The following is a 21246-nucleotide window of genomic DNA, read 5'->3' on the forward strand; positions in this document are numbered from 1 at the left end:
AAGAAGTGAATACAAACCCAAAGAATAACCAGGAAACAGACAGATAGAAATGAAAAGTCAACCCAACACTTGTTTCAGTTTGGATAATAAAAATTAGTTTTATTATGCTAGCCTAATTAGTATTTTTGATCTGAAATGTAAGGGCATTTCTCTGGATCAGACAGTACGAATACATGACTCATCATGTGTTAGAGCTCAATCATCAAATTCTTCATCATATCCAAAGAAAGCCTCAAGGTAACAGTAGAAAGCCTTAAAAGGAGAGTAATTCTGAAGCAAAGACATGCTTCAGAATATGGGTGGCCACCCCACAGAAACCATATATTCTGGATTCAGGCTGGCAATGTAATAATTATTGTTCTCCCAGTGTTTCTCTCTCAGGATTGTAATAGGTAGGCAAAATGACGCTACGCTCTTCCAAGAACCCAATGTCAAACTGCTTACTTGCACAATGGCAAATAGAAGTCGTGATCTCAAGCCAAACTAAAGGGCGTTAGAATATGTAATACCGTATGCAGCATTTATGTTTCCCAAAAATCCATTCATGCTACAGATCCTAGTTTTATTCAAGGCTACAGATGGAAGCTCAAGGTTTCCAGATACGTTTCTTAAGCATTTCTAAGCTTTCTACTAAGCCTAGGAGATAACAATAATCAGCTGGGACTATACAAAGACATTTCTATATTTAAGCAGAGGGAACCATGGGTTTTAAAGGATCATCAATGTTTTATTTGTATTTAAATTATTAGCCACTTTGATTACAAATTGAAAGAAACACAAGAAATAGAAAATAAGTAAATAAATAAGAAAGCATATTTGTGCCGATAAAGAAAAAAAAATTCAATTCTCCAATGCTGTCCTTCACAGATAACTGAAGCATTTCAGGAGCAGATTACCTGCAAGCAGCCTCCTGCACTCTTTTATTACTGTCAAGAATCCTTTTGAGCAACTCTGTCATCAGAGGCTTGAGATACATGTCTGGGGGTTGGCTTACAACCCAATGTGCATAGCGGCTCAGGGTCCAGCAGGCAATGGAACGCACCAGGGCCTTCTTGTCAGACAAACATTGGATCAAGTGGGGAATCAGCTCAGGAAGATAAGGAACCATACCCTGCATGCAGCCTAGAAATGTAAAACATGTTTTTTAGTACATGATCTAGACGTACTCAGGTAAACTTATTAAAATTGTGAATTCCATGCTTTTAATGTGATCACTAATGTCTCTCAATAGAAATAAATTCTAGTTTAAGTTAATAACTTCAAGATTCACCTTCAGCAATTGCCCCTAAGACAAGGATTCCAGACTCTTTGATGACCCACTCAGGATGGAAAAGCAGCCCCTTGAGTAGTGGAAGCAGATGCGGGAGGAGCTCATCTCGAAAGACATTGGCCAACACATCAAGGGCAGCAGCCGAACACTTCCCTGCAAAAGAAATGGGCCATGTGACAGAAATGACACGAATTCTGAAAGGAGAAAAACTTTTCACATCAATCAATACAAAGAGCTTCTGTGCTAAACCCTGCTAGAAACTCATTTATAAGTTCAACAGTATATATTGGAAAATTAAGTATATGCTCTTCTCTCAAGTCCCTGCCAAGATGATGTAAAATTAGAGTTAAAAAAGAGGCAGCCACAAAAAAGAGTAACAATTGGTTTCCAGTAAAACTTGTTTTCTACATCTAATTATCATCCAATTCCATATAACAGCAAAGTAGAAAACACACTAACAGTTTCCCCTACACAGGGCTCAAGTTCAAAAATGGTGGTAGTATAGCACTTCTCCATTTGACCCATGAGCACTATATCCCAGAATCTACATCCCTGACATTTTACTCCTCTCGATCCCTAGAGCACCGTTTAATACTAATTCCTCTACGCACTCAGATTCCAGTCAGACAGTGTGTCATCGTCATCATCCTCATCCTCTCCATCTTCCTCATCCTGCAACCGCTCTTCTTCGTGCTGCAGAGTAACTGTGCGTGATTTATGAAAGCGAGGTTTGATATCTTGTTCACTATCTGGGATAGCTTCATCCTCCTCCACATCACCCTGTAAGTGAGAGGAAAGAACCTATAGAATCCCATTTGATAAGGAATCTCTCTTGCTAGGAAAGTAAAACACTGTATAGTATCCCACTGGTCCTTCAATGAAAGACCTGAATTATTCTCTGAAACCCAATTACTCTCTGTATAGAATAGATTCAGATAAGAAACCAACAAAGGCCATGGATATCATACTTCAAAATGCTGACAAACATCTGATAGAATGAAGTGAACTACAAGTTTCTCAAGAGGCTTCAGACAATGCTTCTATGGATCAGACAGTACGAATATAACAACCCATCACTGCTGTCAGGTCAAAGGTCATGCATCATTTCCATAAATGCATTTTCTCAGCCTTTTTCTTGTATTTACAAATACACTATATTATCAAAAGTATTCGCTCACCTATCCACATAATCAGACTCAGTTGTGAGCGAATACTTTTGGCAATATAGTGTATGTTATAACTTTCTTTAAGAGGCAAAAATCTATACCATCTGACTTATTGCTGATAACTTCTTTTTTGTTACCTGATATATAAACTACGACTACCAGTTTGGTGTAGTAGTTAAGGCACAAGGCTAGAAGTTCTAACACAAGGATAGACCAGGAGTTCTAATCCTGCCTTAGATAAAAAGCCAGCTAGATGACCGTGGGTGTCACTTTTTCAATGGCAAACCACTTCTGGGAAAAACTTGCCAAAAAAACTACAAGGATTAGTCCAGGAGTCAAAACTGATATGAAGGGATCAGTATGTGTATACAGTGTATGTGTGTATTACATTTTTGGCAACTGATAATGTACTTTTTCAGTTTCATAGAAATGTCTACTATCTTTTTTCCACTACACCAGGATGGATGTTCAAGCAGTAACAATGGCATACAAAAACAATGAAGCAGTGTTGAAGCTACTATACAACACAGAATAATACCATTTTAATTAACTTGGCTTAGTAAAGAACTATGAATAATGATAAAAAGTCAGAAAAGAAAAAGTATCAAGAAACTAAGCAGCATAGTATTCCTAAATTGTTTGGATGGTCGAAGTAATACCTTCAACAATATGATGTCAATTTCTGAATATTTCATGCCCTTCACCAAAATAGGAATCAATCTGTTAAAAGAAAATGAGATAGATTAGTTTATCAGGTGAAAATTTGACCCAGAACAATACAGATAACAGCAGCTGTGACAAATAGGAATGAAAATGTATGATTTGCATTTCAATAGCATCTGAGAGTTCAAAAACATTTGAACTTTTTCTAAAGACAAGATATCATGGCCTCTGTTGTTAGGCAAGCAACTACAGTATGTAATAGTAAATTATAAAGTCCATTCAGACTTGGGTTGTGATTAAAAAAGGATAATAGACATTCTAGGGCACTGGTTCTCAACAATTTCTTCACCACGGACCATTTTAAATACCTTTTGTGGCCACGGACCATGGCTGTGGATCCCCAAAACTTAACTCAAGATTTAAATGACATTTCTTCAAGATTTTTTGGACCTCCAGTGATGACATCACAGACCCCCAGGGTCTGCAGACCACAGGTGGAGAACCCCTGCCCTAGGACAAGATCAGATCTAGTGGGTTAAAGCTACAAAGGTGGTTCAAGCCAGAAATCAGAAATACTGTAAGAGCTATTAATCAGATAATAGGCCATTACATTATGTGGTGATTTCTCTTTCATAAAGAGGGCCAATCAGAAATATTGTAGTGTATTCGGCACTGAACAGGGGATTGTCTTTCTAATTCTATAATTCTATACATCTACAATAAATTCATATTAATATGTGAGATAGGAATATAACAAGTATACATAGTAATTGATGGGCAATAGTCTACCAATGGCAATTGGTAATAGCTGGGCAATAGCAATTGATGGGCAATTTTAAAATATTTTTCTTCTTTCCAGTTCTGGAAAGAGTAATAAAATCTTATGCTCAGTCCTATAAGAAGCAATCTAAATGACATGCCAAGACATGCAATTTCACTTGCTGAAATATGAAGATAGATTTGCTTAGAAAAGAGTGGCCAACCATCTTGTCCCATCTTTCTAATTAATAACTAGTACAGTGACAGTTGGCTTGGTGAAGTCTAAAGTTTAGTTTATGGTGAGAGATACTATCCATCTGGAATAAAATAGTTGCGGAATATTTCTTATAACCAAAGGGATATATATTAACTATTTTCATTTCTATATTCTGTTATTTTATTGTATTAGTTTCTCTTAAGAAAGCTCACAAACATATACATTAAGACTATATATATATATATATATATATATATATATATATATATATATATATATATATATATAGTTTTAATATAAACTAGTCAGCCTAAGGTAGTTGAAACTGAGATAAGCAAAATTAGCTTAGTGCAGCTAAGTCTTATTCTGCCTCCTTTCTTGCACAAAGCTTCTATTAAGAAAGGATACAATAGTGGAATCATCTGCACATTTTCACAATGTAAATATCAATCACTTACTCCATGAAAACAAAGTTCATGGATCAAAAGTAGACCGTCACTACTGCCGCTATTAAATTACTCACTGTACTAGAGGTGAAGACAACACCTCTTTGCAGATAGGTTGCTCAGCCAATGTCAGCCAGAATTCACATGCTTCCAATGCCACATTTTCATCACTGTCCTGAGTCCTCTCAAGCATATACTGTAACAGACAAAACCACGTGACATAAAAGCTTTGATTCAAGAAAACAGTTTTTTGCTTTGTTTTCCGCAAAAAGCAGTGCACATACTCGACACCTCATTTAGACCATTCTGAAATATTTTCTTTTAAAAACTCTCCAACATTCATTATGATTATATTACTATTATTCAATGACTTGTAAAATTGATTAATTTCTCCTATTGTAGAATTAAGAATTGTACTTGAAGGAATATTAGTTTGTGGGTTTAAATTTTGAAGGCTTTTGGAGAAGAAAAAAAGCAAAGGTTGGAAGTAAATAATTTTCATTTTTGAATAGAGAATACAGGTAGTCCGCAACTTGCAACATGTCATTTAGTAACTGTTTGAAGTTACAACCGCACTTTAAAAAGTGTCTTATGACTGTTTTTCACACTTACAACTGTTGCACCATCCCCATGGTCACGTGACCAAAATTCAGACCCTTGGCAGCTGACTCATATTTATGAGTGTTTTGGGGTCATGTGATCACCTTTTGCAATCTTCTGACAAGCAAAGTCAATGGGGAAGCCAGATTCACTTAACAACCGTGTACTAAATTAACAGCTGTAGTGGTCCACTTAACAATTGTGGCAAGAAAGGTTGTAAATGGGGAAATATTCACTTAACAAATGGCTTACTTAGCAGTAGAACTTTTGGGCTCAATTATGGTTGTAAGTTGAGGACTACCTGTATTTGGTAGTGACCTGATATGTATTTGCTTGTGACTTATCACGTAAGTAGTATAAGTGAGAACGAACCTTTCAGTGAAGCTATACAAGCAGACAAAACGTTGGACTGGATGGTGCAGGGTCACGTTTTTTGTAATTTTGTTCATTCAGTTTTGTTGGTAATCATCGTAAACTTTATATTTGATAAACATCAACAGGGTGAATAGTTGTCGGGTATCGATAAATGCTACATGACACTCAAAATGTTGTAGCATGTCACTTCTGACATGCATGTGGTAGGTTTGCGATCATTGGTTTACAGGGACCTGTTCAAAGCAAGAGTACTTACTTGGATGATACTATGCATGTGAGGGATCAGTCGGTCAATTCGCACTTCTAGCAGCATTACTAATGCTCTACAAACATTCTTTCGAACCTCAGGATCTTCATCTACTGCCAAGGCAAATAAGTGCTGCCAAGAATGAGGAAAAATTATTTTAAGTCATGAATCCAATGCGAACTTCAACAACTGGGTAAATACTTGGATCTCCAAGAACTGTTGTAGCCTAGAGAGAAAATCTTCCCTCCTATCCAGAAAAGCATTACAATTTGTGTTCTTTGTCATTCATACAGAAATGCATTTATTTCACATGCAACTCAAGCCAAGTGCTACTTGCACTTGGTGTTCACCAAGTGAACACATGGTGACAATGAAGTTAGTAAAGCAAAAACAAGTGTATACAGAAAGAAAACAGAAAAGTTTCAAGCTTACAGTTGGTTGTACACTCTATGAATATTAAAAGTTTTTCAGACACTGTCTGCATATTTTCAAATACAGAGGTAGCACAAGACAGCAAAACAGTGACCTCAGTACACATTGTTGAGGCCATATTATATTTATCTAAATTTAGGGAAAGGAATATGTTGGTATTAAGAACCAAATACCTTTCTCTTTGTACTGCAGTTTTCTAAGGTTGCTTCTGACTATAGATATGTACCTAACTGCAGTAAAATTACTAAAAAGTAGAAAGCTAAAGATGCAAATGTTGAAATCCTTATCTTCCTTTAAAAAATAATATTAAGCACTAGACAAAAAAAAGACCTGATACTCCCTATAGTTATAGTAGATGACAAATATAACAATCACAGAACAAAATCTGATCCACTGACAAACTTTGCTCTGAAATCCATTGGCATTTCTTAAAATTTTGAGGCCTCCTCAACTACACATTAGCCAGTAAATAAATTTCCAAAAAATAATTCCACAGCTTCTCCCCATCATTGTTCAGATACAGAAAACATTTGGTATGTTTCCAGTTTCAGGATACTTGACCCAAAAACTATAATAATCAGAAAGAAAACCTCTGGAAGATGTTCACAGACTTCTTTTTATTTAAGATGAAGTGATTTATACTTAATTAGAGAATTTACCTGGATTTGGGAAAGCTCAGGAAGTCAGGAGCTGCAGGTTTCCCCTCTCATCTATAAAGTGTTATGTTATGATGATATTTCAATGAGACTTTTGCCTTAATTTTAAGGATGCATTTTTAATTTTTAGAAGTCCGTAAAGTCTATCAGAAATTTATCAGTTTATTATAGTTGCTCACCAAAGTTACACAGGAAGAGCTGCAAATTGGAAGGAATCTGGGAGTTGGAGAAAAGGGATTTGGAAATTACCCAACTGTACTTTAAAATTATAATACTAAAGAGTCCATAGAACACCTAATATATGTGGACTATAAAACCTCAACCTTCAAAACAACTATTGCCTAGGATAATTCCTCTCACCTCGATAAATGTATCTATGTTATCCATCAAGGCCTGGGCCCTCTCCATGATGAACTGGTTGACACAAGCAATAGCATGCGACCTAAGGAACAGAAAACAACAGCTTTAAAAATATTTGGTTTAGCCTTTGCTGTTGACTTCAGTAATTTAGTAACAACATGGTATAATCTCAAGTTCTGGACGACCAATAATTTGTTCTAAAAATAGATCAGACTTAACAAAATAATTATCTTTACTTATTTTTACAAGTAGTTCTCAACTTATGGCCAAAATTGAGCCCAACTTTTCTGTTGCTAAATGAGACATTTGTTAAATGACTTTTGCCCCATTTTACAACCTTGTCAGTTATTAAGCGAATCACTGCAGTTGTTAGGTAACACAGTTGTTAAGTGAATATGGCTTCCCCATTGACTTTGCTTGTCAGAAGTTGGCAAAAAGTGATTATGTGACTGTTTTGATCACGACACTGGGATGCTGCAAGTCATAAGTGTGAAAAACAGTCATAAAGCACTTTTTTCAATGCCGTTATAATTTTGATCAGTCACTAAATGAAATGTTGCAAGTTGGGGACTACCTGTATTGTCTATTCAAAAATGAACTTATTTACTTCCAATTTTTGTTTTCTTTCCCCCCAAAAGCCTTCAAAATTAAAACTTACAAACTAATATTCCTTCAAGTACAACTCTTAATTCTACAAATTAATTTTACAAACCATCGAATAATAGTAGTATAATCATAATGAATGTTGGGAGATTTTTAAAAGAAAATATTCCCTCTTAAATAAAACAGTTTTCTAATTTTGCTGCTCTTGTACAATGTGAAATAAGAAATAGATCTAACTTTAAGAAATTTAGCAAAATTCTTTTAAGATCTGAACATTCACTAAATATTAAATTTCTATGTCCAAATGAAGCCGGACACAACTGAGTTTGCTTATTGCACAAAGTCCTCATGCAATTTATTTAATTTTTGCTTTTTATATAACATTGGTTTTGATTTATTGAGTATAATATGGTTAAACAATTTTGAATTGCAAAACTATGATCGTATAATTTTACAACAATGGATGCTTGTTTCCCAGCAGTCACCTTCAGAGGAAGGAACCATGCTTGTCAATGCCCACTGCATTCCGTGAAAATAAAACACCAAGGTGAGTAGAAGGAAAACTATAGTATAGTGCTCATTTGTAATGTAATCCTAAGAATTAAGGATTGGTTTGTAACTATATTTTATTTTTTTATTATTTTATTAATACACTATTTTAATATATATCAAATATACTATTTTAATAATAGTAAATATACTATGAAAATAATTAACAGTAAAACTGATGATAAAAACAGTAATTTGATTGATTCTATTAAAGTCTAACAGAATAGAAATATTTTTACATTATTAAAATGGTAACTATGTTACAAGGATAGTTCCAAAGATTAAAATATGTCACTATATAACAATAAATGTTCTTTTTCACACTTGGCACTCTGAAGGAAACATTCAGAGAAGAATCTTGCTTATGGAAGCCTGGATATGACAAGCAGCACTTTCTACCAACTTCGCTTTTCTGTTTATATAATCAAGGGCCCTAATCTAAAAACTGCCATTACGAACATTTTCTTAAATTGAAAACAGTATTCTAAGCAATTCAGGATGCAAAACTCAATGGTCACATATCTATTATTGTTTACTAACAATTTACTCTTATCACCTGTTATGTGTAAACTAGACACCTACAGGTAATGGTGGTTTCTATTTAGTTCCATTACTTGTAAAGAAAGAAAGAAAAATCCCATAATGAAGGAGAGAGTGCTTCCATTTATGCTACTCATTTATTTCCTGATTTATTTCAACCAGAAATTTTGGTTTAGTTTCATCAGCTTATGAAGCTTCTATTTAGAATCACCTATTACACTAAACTATGAGATGTTTTGACTTTTCTTTTTAATATGACTTGATCACTTTACTTTGCAAAACCATTGTTAATGGATTAACATCATGTGAACTTAGACAATTGTAGTTGAATTACCCACAAGTACTTGGTTAATTATTGTAATGGGTGTACCTTGACTGTCAGCACTCTCCAGATTGCTAAGACAACTGAGAATTGGAAATCAACCCAATCAGAGACTCCAAAGATCAGTAAGTTTAGATACCTGAGCTGCTTGCCAAACCAACTACTAATTTTGTGACAGAAAAAATATTTGAAATTAGATAGCAATACGATTTATTCAATCAATAAGCAGTAAATATATTACAAAAAGCTTTAATTACTTTAATTTTAATCAGAAATGGCACATTCCACTAAATGTTTCATTGATGTTAGAACAGATACATGCCTAATTTTGGGGCTGCAATGCTTGAAGAACTGAAGGAACTTTGGGATCATGACATTAAGAGGCCGGTTGAGAGCATCGCTGTCCAAGAGCTCAGCAGAATCTTCACAGATCTTCTGTAAGGCACCAAATGCCCCCTATAGAGCATCGTAACATTTAGTAATAAATATATGGAAATGAAAAACAGGCAAAGAGCATCTAAAATTTGAATGCAGCTTGGCTCGGCTCCTCAAATTGCTTTTCTAACATGAGCGGTATTCAGTCTGTGCCAGAGAAGAGACAAGCTGCCAATTTGAAGGAACGTGCTGTCCTCTTACTCAGAGCCAGACTTCCTACGCAACAACCTGGTTATGTGCCATTCTAGTGGCTAAATTGCTAAAAAGATTGCAGCAGGAATACCAATTGGATTGTTATTTTTTTAAAAAAACTTTTTTAGCAGTAAAAACAGGGAGCACTTGGATATATTCTTAGAATACCCATATTTCCAAGATGCAAAATGTTTAACCTGAATTTTTTTAGGGTAACGGTTGGACATGATACTGCCCAGCTCTCTCTTTTTACACCCCTCCCATTTTAACTATGAAGTTTTGCGATGAAAAATTGCACAGTAAAACAAAAGTACAGGTAGTCCTCAAATTACAGCCACAATGGAGCTCTGAATTTCAGTCATAAATCATTCAGATAGTAAACCAAGGCAGATGTGACTTCTACAACTCTTTTTAAGATGGTCATAAAGTGAATTGTGTTGTCATTAAGTCAATCTATTCTTCCGAATGGGTGAGGGTTTTGCTAGAAAGAGAAAAAAAATGCAGTCATGTGACTGCAAGGTGCTGCAACCAGTTGTAAATGCAGGTCAGTTGCCAAGCTCCCAAAATGCAATCACATGATGTGTGGTAGGGGGTGAGGCAGCTGTCATAACTTTGAGGATAGGTTTATTGAACTGGTTATAAGTCAAGGACTACCTGTACTACCTGCATCACATTGTGTACAGCAAGAACACATTTCTGAAATATGACATTACATCTTCAAAAAAAATGTGAACACTATCTAATACCAGCTAGGCTTTTATATTTAATTAACTTCATAAATCCTGAAAACATCAATATTTTATTTTATCCTATGTTATTTAGAGGAGCACAAGCACCAACCAATTAAGATACTGGGCTTGTGGGCAGCAAGGTTGGCATTCAAGAACTTCTGTTACTGGCCCCAGCTCCTGCTAACCTAACAGTTTAAAAGCATGCAAATGCAAGTAGATAAATAGTTACCATTTTGGTGGGAAAGTGACAATGATGTGTGCACTTTGAGCATATAGTTATACTGGCCATGTGACCATGGAAATGTCTTCACGTAACATTGGCTCTTTGGCTGTGAATCAGATGAGCACCGCCCCCTAGCGTTGCACATGACTGGGAGGGGAAACTTTGTCTATATGTCTGTCATTTTAAAACTGTCATGTCCCTCACAGAGGGACTCTGATGTTTACTGATCAGAAAGAGTAAACTCACAATAGCTGATTACTGAGAAGACATAGGATTCCAATGAACAGGAAGTGACTAATAAATTAGAAGTTCAATATATTAATATACTATACCTAGAAATAACTGAAAAATCCTTAACACACTAAATAAAATATGGCCTCTGGCATCACTTACACTAGCTTTCTTAGGAAAATTTCAATGCCAAATCTATACACTCTATAGCCGCAGTTAAGACCATCTTGCTGGCTCAAGCCATCAAATAATTCTATGCAGTTGCCAGACTCACTTCACATGTGTTGTAATCTTCAGAATTAAGTAAATTGCAGAGTTGGGGCAGAAGCTCTGGCCACATCTGCAATTCTCCTTTGGAAGCAATTGTTGTTATAAGAATACCTGCCAAAAGAAACAACAAACTATAAGATCACCTCACAAGCCAATTTCTCATATAAGAACTTTGATTTTATAATGTTTGCTATAAAAATGGATTTTCTACTTAAGATCCAACATGCTCGTTACCTATTGTTTACTGGAGCCAAGAGCTGTTGATTCTCCAACTAATCTAACAGAAAACATGCTAAGACACTTAAAGCCACTGAGACATACTAGGAAGCATAACTATTATTTATAGGTAATGAAAACAAAATGCGCAAATCCTTTATGCTACGTGTTTTTGGAGAGCCACAATTGGAAATAAATGAAATTTTACAGTTTACGTTATATATTTTTGCCCGCAAAGAGATACTCTATACTATGACAAAGGTCTATACCAACAAATCCAGTTTACACAGTCCACTTGATTCATGTCTAATAAGCCCTGTCACCTACTTTTTACAAGTCTTCCTATACACAGAGAGAAGTAAACAAGTTCCAATTTGCAGTTAGCTGACAATTACAGGTTAAAACAGCACTTATTTTCACATCCCAATATGTTCCAGAGCTCATTTCAGATCCAAAACACTGCACAGATTAATTGTAGTTAGTAATTCATCCTCAGCTTCTTACCGCTACTCACCAATTGTAGCTCTTATAAGAGAAGAAGCATCCCCTATGTTATTAAGACACTCTTGCTTAATGAATTCAGCAACAGGCTGGGGAAAACTCTGGTAGTGAGCTTTCACATTGTTCTTCAGGATCAAGCCACTCAGAGAACGGGTAGGTTCATCTGTTTTAAAGAGATCAGTTGGATTAGAACTAAAATTTATGAGGTGTAACATAAAATTACAGACACTTTTTATATAATAACATTTAAAAAAACCAGAAGTAAAAGTGATGTGAATAAAGACACTGAAAAAACTGGATTCAAAAATTGGTTGATTGCCATGCAACAAAGTTATGTACACCAAAAGTAATGCAGCCTATATATGCATATTTTAAATACACCCATAAGATTATACATCTCTAATTTTCTTATACTTTGGACTGCAAAACTGTTTGGACTCTAACATCTGATCCTGCTATAACTGGAGAAAGTTCATAAACCAAGCTGTGTTGAAAAAGGTCACAGTCTGATCTCCCATTCAGCCAACAAATTTAGCAGCATGATTGTATTTTGGCTCTACAATGTAACTCAGCATTCATGTACTTCCTTTAGTCTTATGTGATATATACACTTCCAGATTTTAAGAAATTTGACAGTACCATTGTAAATGTACTGAGCTAGATTATATCAATTTCTATTCATGTTTTTCATGCTATATTTATTAGCCTATAATTCAAAGCAGTGCTAAAGATCATTGTAATTTAAAAAAAAAACAAGATGCATGGATTATTCAACAGTATTTTTTTTGTTTCAGTGTACCAAAGTATTATAACTGATGGGGTAAACACTACTGCCTCGATACAAAAATGAAAACTTAAAGGGTTAATAATATTAACCATTTAGTAGATTAAATTTTGTTTAAAAAGATTGTACGGTTGGGTGATCATAAGGGCTCTATGAACCCTAGCTTTCACAAAATAAATGAGAGCATTTTAATATACAAATAAATCTTGTGTGTAGAATTAAATGATTATTTGTTCCTAAGTCATCCAACAAAACTGCCAAAAGCTTTAAGGGGGGAAAAAGGTAAAAATATAATTATCGTTATTTCACTCAGGAGTCTCACTAGTTTCTAGTATAAATATTGGCTTATTACAAATTATTATAAAGATCCAAACAACTTCAATCCTTTTGGTATACTTAAAATCAGAACACTACAGACCTTTGGTCATTAGTCACAGAACATCTTTATCTATAGGATCACTTGCAAGTTAATTTATGTGTTTACAATGGGCTTGTCTTCTTACCTTATTTGCGATTATTTCATTGGAGCTCTTCCAAAAGCTCAGTCTATTAACCCTTGCTCTACCATTTTGAAGGGGGAGCATAGCTCCAATAGAGCAGCATTAAACAAAACAAAAGAAGCTAGAGTTTTTGATTCCTGAACTCCTCCTTTGCTTTCTAAGTGATATAGAGCACCAAATTATCAGTCACGCATCAAAAGGAAAATCTCCTTTAAGCTGTTAAATCAGGCAGTTTTCCAACATTAATCAGAAGCTAAATATGCTGTGTCATTTAAGTCAAAATCTAATTTTCCCAATATTCTAATGGCCCATTAATTTAAGCAGACATTATAAATTAGATGTTGTGTCCCAATACTACAAAGATAAGTTTTTTAAAAAAATTGTGTTGTAGTAGATTTAATAGACAGACATACCCTCAGATTTCAGTCGTGTCAGAACAAATATCAAATAGTTATTGAAATCAGGGAACTGGTTGAGCTGTTTCAGTTTCTGTAGCATTAGTTAAGAATTCATTCTTAATATAATATGTTCTAACTAAAAGTCTCCAAAAGCCCTTTGTTTCCATATTGCCCTATGACAGGAGCTTTTGGCCATCTGGAGTTTGCCAGATATGCTGGAATGCAAGATCCATAATCCCCTAGCCAGCCCATTACAAAAGGCTACAACAAGAATAAGACACTGCCAGAACAACTGCTTTCAGGGTTTTTTTTTCAGCTAGCATTGTTTTAGATTAAGTGTTTGTGATATCCCCCCGTGACCTAGCTTGTAAATCCAATCAATATTAACACTGGTCCAGAAATACAGGAATTGTAGCCCCAAGTATCGGGAAAAAGTAGTATGTTGGGAAAGTTGTTAATAAACTATTTATTAGTAATTACAGGTAGTCCTTGACTTAAAACCACAACTGAGCCCCAAATTTCTATTGCTAACCAAGGCAGTTATTAAGTGAGTTTTGCTCCATTTTATTAGCTTTTTTGCCACAATTGTTAAGCAAATCACTGCAGTTAAGTGAATTATGCAGCTGCTTGTCAGAAGCCAACCTGGAAGGTCACAAATGTTGATAACATGACCCCAGGATAGTGGAACTGTCATAAACACATGCCAGTTGCCAAGTTTTGATCACATGATCATGGGCATGCTATAATGGTTGTAAGTGTGAAAAATGGTCAGAGATCACTTTTTTCAGTGCCATTGTAACTTTGAACAGTCACAAAACGAATGGTGATAAGTCAAGGATTACCTGTAACACATCATTTTTCCCTCTATTCTTTAAGTTCATTGCAAATGAGAACTGCATTTTATTCTCTTTTTAAATCTCAAGCAATGGTGTAGCAATGCTAATTATTTCAAGGATACATCTTGCACAATACGCTGGGTTGCTGTGTTTGGAGACTGGGAATCTTTGAGTAACTGAAGAACTTGTTGGAGGCCCTGTTCATCTGGCTGCCAGTCCATGATGGAGAACTGCCTATCTGTAGTTAGAAAAAGTATTAAAACATAAATTAAAAGTAGTAATACACATACAAGCAAAGCTAACAGCAAAATTCCTTAAGAATGCAACCTGGAAATTAATCTACATGCAAAATTATATGGCTACACACATTTGATATCATTGCTTTATAAACCAGACAGGAAATCAACACAAATTTTACTTCATTCCAGCCTAGCTTATATTCAGAAAAGAAAGGATGAAATGTAAATCCAAGATTTTGCTTATGAGGGCTTAAAATACATTGTTTTAATAAAGAAAGGTAATAATTGAATTCCATATTTCTGTGGTGTAGGATATGTGGAAGATCAGCCAAAGAGTTTCTCAGATGGAGTGGTTTCATATTTCAACAACAAAGTACCATACTTTTATGCAATATAATACCCTAAATGAACTTAATAAATAAAATTGCTATGGTTTCCTATGAAAACAGATTAAATGAAATCTAGTAGGAACTTTTATCTACAATATCTAAGACAATACTTTTTTAAAAGAAAAACAATTAGAGGCTACTAGAAAAATATGAGGCCCCAGAGTGAAACTCTACTTATGCACACAATATTTAGTCATGGTGGGGCAGAGGGTAAAGAGAACAATTTGCTTCCATGTTAGAGAAGTCTGGTAGGGAAGGAGGATTTATACTGAAATAAATTGAAAAATAAATTACATGAAGACAGCAAAGGAAATTAATGGCAGAGGATGATATGGGATGAAGAGAAGAAGCCAGATGCCTTAATTTACCATCTTTCAAAAATGGTAAATTAAAGATTAAAAAGCTGTAAATTCTTCAAACTCAGCAACTTATTTGACTCCTTCCACTCCTCCAGCTTCACTTTCAGATCTTCAGATTAAAACTCTTGGTAGAACTGATTCCTCATCCCAATATACTTATATGATCACCTTTGCCATGAAATGTAACAAGATTTTTCAAATCTTTCAGTCTGTTTGAGCACATGAACTCATACATGTCAAATGCTCATTTGTTGCTGGCAATCTCTCATAAAGTGATCCAATTATTTCCAAGCTGTGATATTTTGTATCTCAGGGGGGAAAAATATTCCATGATGTTTAGTTATACGTATTTGTGGGATTTATAAATATACTCAATATTCTATGATAGAGGACCAAACAAAACTGTAACTTCTAGATATGTTTGTATTTCTCTTTACATTTCAACCAAGATTGAATGTTTTTATTATAAAAATTAATCCATGGGACCTGCTCTTCCTCCTTTAAAAGCCCTCCCCCTCTTCTATTGTTTTGTAAGCTTTTTATGTCATATCTTCCAAAATACCTATTTTTTTTAAAAAAAATATTACCATGACCTAATGCAGGAAATTTTTTATTACTTTTGGATTGAATAGCACTATACTGTTCCAAAAGAGGGTTAAAAAAATTACAATAAAACCCAGGGTATTATTGGAAACAGGCACTCAAGAATAAGCTATTTATAAAGCCCTAAGAACAGAAAATACAAGGCAAGCATTGCTATGAAAAAATCAGTATATGGAACCTTCAATTGTGAAGAAATATATAGAAGAATCAAGAGCTGCTAACAGCAGACATTTGTACTCGTCGACTGGCAAAAAAATGCCAATAATTTTAAATTTAGGTTGCATTCCTTCGAATGTAAGCTCTTATAAAATCAAGCATAAATGCTTGAAAGGAGACCATAGACCGAAAAATAAAGCTATTCTACCATTCTGTAACAGTTATTTTGAAGGGGGGGACGGGACGGACAGACTAAATCCACTGAAAAACTCAGTCCACGCCGGGCAGAACCCAGGAAATCCTTTTATTCCATGATCCCGCCAGGCAACCATCAGCCACAATTCAACGGGGCCTCCATGTTAAAGATGATTACCTCCACGTACCGGGAGGAGGGAGGGCCCAAGAGACAATCGCATTAAGAAAAAGAAAGCAGGACTTTCTTGCCCTTTCCGGGCTTTTCGAAAGCGTGTGGGGCAGTTGTTGGGGGTAAAGCAGATACCGGGCTAAGGGAACCGGCGGGCTCCCTCGATCAGCCCAAGGCTTTTGTCTTGCAAGTCTGAAGCACATTTCCGCACATTTCCCCAACGCGCTGGCTTTTCTGTCTCCGCCCGCCCGCCCGCCCGGTTTCCGCAGCATCACCTCCTACACAGAGGCGCACCACGGTAAGCAGCCGCCACGGCGGGGCACCAGAGCCCCCTTCCCCGAAAAGCCACTTGTCCCTCCCGAGACCGGAGGGCCCCCACCAGCCGCAACTGAAGCTTCGGGGTCGCTCCCCACGCCAGCCGCCACGCCGAGGAGCTCAGCCGGCGGCGTCGCGCCCACCGACCCACCCCGCTCAAGCATGGCCGGCGTCTCCTCAGACAATCAAGAGGCTCCGCTCTGCCACCGGCCCTCCTCGCGCCATCCGGCCGCAGCACCTTCAGGTCAGCTTTGGCCGAACTCCTGAAAGGCTCCCGCTCACCCAACTCCTCCTGCCTAGGCCGAAACTCGCGCCATCCGCCTCGTACCGGCGGCTCCTGACCTTCCGCCGACCATCACTACCACCCCCGGGCGAGGTACCTGTGCTCTCCCCGCGTGCCCAGGCTGAGGCCGCGGCGTCAGCTCCGAAGGAGAGAGAGAAAGAACGAAGGAAGGGGGCGGCAAGCCAGAAGCGAACGCTACACGCGGGCTGTGAGCCGGGCCGGCCGCCGTCTCTGCCTGTCACGTGTCCCGGCGCAAACGCGAGAGGAAGCCGAACCGCTTACGCATGTCGGAGGAAGAAAGTGCATCATGTAGCCGCTCAAGAAAGGGCGGTAGCCACGCCTCGTCTTCTGGAGTCTGGATACTAGCGGTCACGTGGCACAACCTTACCTTGCGGGGAATGGCGCTGAGGTGGAGTGAATGTTGCTTTCGAATGGCTTCCCAAAAATAACGAGCAAGCAGTCTGTTTTCCTTGTACAGGGGAAGATAGCCCCTGTCTTCACGTAGAATGCTATCCCATGATTAACGGATCCATGCTTCATTCTAGTTTCCTCCATCTGCACAGCACCTTAATCCACAAGTAGCCAATAAAAATAGACTGAAGTACTGTACAACGCATATTCGTGCATTTGTTACTTTATCTTTAAGGTACACCGAAGCAACTGGATTGAATGAAAAGTCTGCTTCAGAGACAACCACTGAGTTGCAAATTAGCCCATTAGCAAAAGGTTTTTCAAATCCAAAATTTAGATTGTGAAACGAAGCCATTTGATTAAGGTATGAAATAGTGGCTTGGTTAACAATGGATTGTCATGCAAACAGTTTAACTGGATGGAAACAAAATTCAACAGTTTTATAGCATATTGAAGACAATGCAACAAGAAAATCTTTGTTATGTTAACAAGTTTTTTGCTTATTCAGTCCCTCTCAAACAAGCATCAACATTATGCTTCTCAGAACTTCATATAAGGAGCAGAAGGAATTCTGCCTGACAAATACAGCGATCTGAATTCTCACAAAAACAATCAAGAATAGGGATCCCCAGGCCGCGGCCAGCTACCAGGCCATGGCCTGTTTGGAACCAATCCGTGTGAGTGGCAGACTGGTGCATTTGCGTAGCTAATGCGCACAAGAGCAGCTCAACAGCCCACCATTTGCACTATTTGAGCTGCACACATGTATGCTGGCCCACTGCTTGTGCTAGTTGAGTTATGTGCTCACAGCCTCACACTCGTGCAGCTCGATTCTGTTGGAAGAAATGTCCTTCTGGATTCAGCTCCAAGTGGGGAAAAAGACATTGGAGACATGGAGGCTGCTTGGAAAGATGGTTTAATGGTGAACAGGATCACATGGCTTGAGTTCCTGAACAGAAAAGGGGGGGTCACATGCTTCCAGATGTTGGGTGAATAAGAGAAGAGGGCCAAGAAGGGGCTTGCTGGGTTTTTTATACTCTGGCACCATTTGTCCGTTTCCTGTTCCTGTGTAAGAAATGTATTCTGATTGGTTGTCACACTCATGCGGCCATGCAGGGGCAACTCTCTAGGCTGTGTTTTGAGTCCCAAGCTTGATTGGGTTTCCAGATGCCATGTGGTGAGTTTCTGTGGAAGGCTGATCCTACCTTTATTATGTAAAGTAGACTAACTCAGGCTTTAGTGGTTCGTTGAGGAGGGGGAGGAAGCTGCAGGGAGCTACTTTGTCTTTAAAAACATGTTTCTCCATTTCTGATCTAGGGAAATATAATATTCTGCCTTCTTAATATTTCCTAAGATATTTCATTTTTCTAGGAGAGGGGTGGGTGCTAACTTCCTACAGTTCCAAACAGGCCACAGCTTCTCCGGGCTACCAAGCCATAAAAGTTGGAGACCTCTGATCTAGAATATTGTGAGAATTTAATCTGTTTGTTAGTACTTTTTGTAGTTTTTGGTTCAGCATGCTATGGGCACCATTTCATCACATAATGCTCTGTGCTTGATAGCAAGTTATGATAACAAGACTTTCAGAATCTCATCATAAGGTTACAAAGCTGTGGAAGATTGTACCCAAGTACTTCCTATTAATACTATTATATATTGCAGTCTTTAGATCTGCGGTCCCATTGGAAAAACCAAAGGAATGAGACAGTCTTCTATAAAGTAAAGCAGCTTGTTTTCATGTTTCTGATTCTGTATTAATTTAACAGCATGTGCATTTCTATGGAAAAGAAGCATTTAATATATATTATGGAACATCTGCAATTGATCAAAAGGTTAAAGAATTGGGAACAAAAAAAATCTATGGGAATAGTCTGGAGAGACATAATGGATGTCTTTAGTTGATAGAATCCCTACAGTATTATCTATCTGAAGATGAACTCTCACTTTATATTTGCAAGTATATTATCCTTACATCTCTTTTATCTGTCACCTATATGTGTACTGACAACAATGATCTCACATTTGAAATAGTTTGGTGAGAGTATCCAACAACTATTTTCTGGGCAGGTAATGGAACTTTTACAAAGAAATTATTTTGTTCAGCATTTTAATTGCTACAACTCCTTGTTTTAACCAAATAATGTATTCTGAGTTGCTGCAACTGCAGTTTTTAACTGTGTGAACAGATAGTGATTCATGTTTAAATATTTTATTCTGTTAATGACTCAGGGATAGAACACTTTATAAATAATGACTGTAATCACACTATGGTGAATTAATTTAGTTTCATGGGTTCACACAACACATTCAAAGCAACCCAATTTTAATCTAACCTGTTGCCCAAATTCAGGAAATGCACAAATGCTGATAAAAGTACTATCTTCCTATAGGACTAGGAAACAAATAACTGAAATTATAAAATTTGGACAATATTTATATGTAACCTAGATTACAACCTATTACATTAGGAGTGTATTGCCTTTGCAGTGATTAACATATGGAGCTTTAAAAGTTATAAAGCAAAAGTGCATAGGCTGTCCTGGAAGTTAACATTTTAATTTTGCCTAGGGATCATGACTATTTGGTTTTGCTTTCTTGGGAAATAAACTTGAACATGGAAGTTAAAATCATATTTATTTTCAAAGAACAAACCTCTACAAAATGAGAACAGATAAGAAAACAAAATTGGGTCAGAAAGTTTTGGTCCAAAAATCACTGCAAATGTCTCTAGAATTCTCCAAAGTTCATCAAAACCATATTAAACAAAACAGGAAGAATGCATACTGTTCCCCCTCTCTCTGTGGTATATATATGAAATGACATCAAATCCATAACGCTTTTTCAAGAAGGCAAAAGCACACAATTTATAGGAAAGAAATGCACAATGAGGGATAGAGTCTTCCCTTTTAAAGAATCTTAACGTAAAAACCTACAATCTTGTAATTATTTAAATAGACAGGTAGAAGAAGCTTCTCCTGACAAAATATCAACAAAAACCTCTTCCGTCATTGACTGTTACAGAGATTAGCCTTTCACAACAAGTAAACAAAGTTCAGTCAAGATCCCAAGGTTGCCTGTTGGATGAGAGGAGAGTTATAGAAAACAGGAAAATAACTCATGCAAGACATTTACCTGAGTTGATGGTTTCATGAAAAGTGTGGAATGTATAAAGGTGCTCTACATTTTTTGTTAGCCACTATATCAAATGTTACCCATTTGAAGCATTATTTAAACCTCAGGAATGAAAATGTTTCTAGCAAAAATTTGTAATGTAAGTAAAATATCGCCAGAATAACACGGTTGATTTGGTATTGTAAAACATCTCAAATATCAGGGGATGGGGGCTGTTTAGTAGCTTTATCACTACTACGCCTAAAATTACATAATTGTTTTAAAGCAGATTGTTTACTGCATGGTGGTGCCTCCCTTATTCAGCATCAGCTTGAAAGGAAAGGAGGCTGAAAGCGAAGTACCGAACAGCACTATGCCTCACCCGTCTCCTCTGCACCCTGAGAACGAGTTCTTTATTGCGCAAGGCTCCTGGAGCCGAGAACTACAAGTCCCGTCATGCTAGGCGAGGCCCTCTTTCTCAGCCGTCACTCCCC

The 21246-nt window shown here is 36.9% G+C and overlaps 1 protein-coding gene and 1 non-coding gene across 3 annotated transcripts in view; both read right to left on the reverse strand.

The window, feature by feature from the left end:
* Nucleotides 1–17506, reverse strand: part of TNPO2 (transportin 2) — a 30673-nt gene extending 13167 nt beyond the window's left edge. Inside the window, exons 1-13 of one of the 2 annotated variants that reach the window (XM_032209969.1) lie at nucleotides 17328–17506; nucleotides 14645–14760; nucleotides 13702–13777; nucleotides 12018–12167; nucleotides 11292–11398; nucleotides 9528–9661; nucleotides 7192–7273; nucleotides 5753–5875; nucleotides 4599–4717; nucleotides 3096–3156; nucleotides 1882–2050; nucleotides 1271–1423; nucleotides 897–1122 (exon numbers count right to left, since the gene is read on the reverse strand). In XM_032209969.1, coding sequence (XP_032065860.1) covers nucleotides 897–1122; nucleotides 1271–1423; nucleotides 1882–2050; nucleotides 3096–3156; nucleotides 4599–4717; nucleotides 5753–5875; nucleotides 7192–7273; nucleotides 9528–9661; nucleotides 11292–11398; nucleotides 12018–12167; nucleotides 13702–13777; nucleotides 14645–14743 — 1499 coding nt within the window. In that variant the 5' untranslated portion in view covers nucleotides 14744–14760; nucleotides 17328–17506. Of the gene's footprint in view, nucleotides 1–892; nucleotides 1123–1270; nucleotides 1424–1881; nucleotides 2051–3095; nucleotides 3157–4598; nucleotides 4718–5752; nucleotides 5876–7191; nucleotides 7274–9527; nucleotides 9662–11291; nucleotides 11399–12017; nucleotides 12168–13701; nucleotides 13778–14644; nucleotides 14761–17275; nucleotides 17298–17327 lie in introns of those variants that run through there. The other variant, XM_032209970.1, reaches the window with a different exon arrangement.
* On the reverse strand, nucleotides 152–224 carry LOC116505135. The gene has a single exon (XR_004254917.1). It is a non-coding gene; the product is annotated as a small nucleolar RNA SNORD41 (small nucleolar RNA).
* Nucleotides 17507–21246: the final 3740 nt, after the last annotated feature.

The sequence above is a fragment of the Thamnophis elegans genome, chromosome 2 (assembly GCF_009769535.1).
Source record: "Thamnophis elegans isolate rThaEle1 chromosome 2, rThaEle1.pri, whole genome shotgun sequence".
Classification (NCBI taxonomy): domain Eukaryota; kingdom Metazoa; phylum Chordata; class Lepidosauria; order Squamata; family Colubridae; genus Thamnophis; species Thamnophis elegans.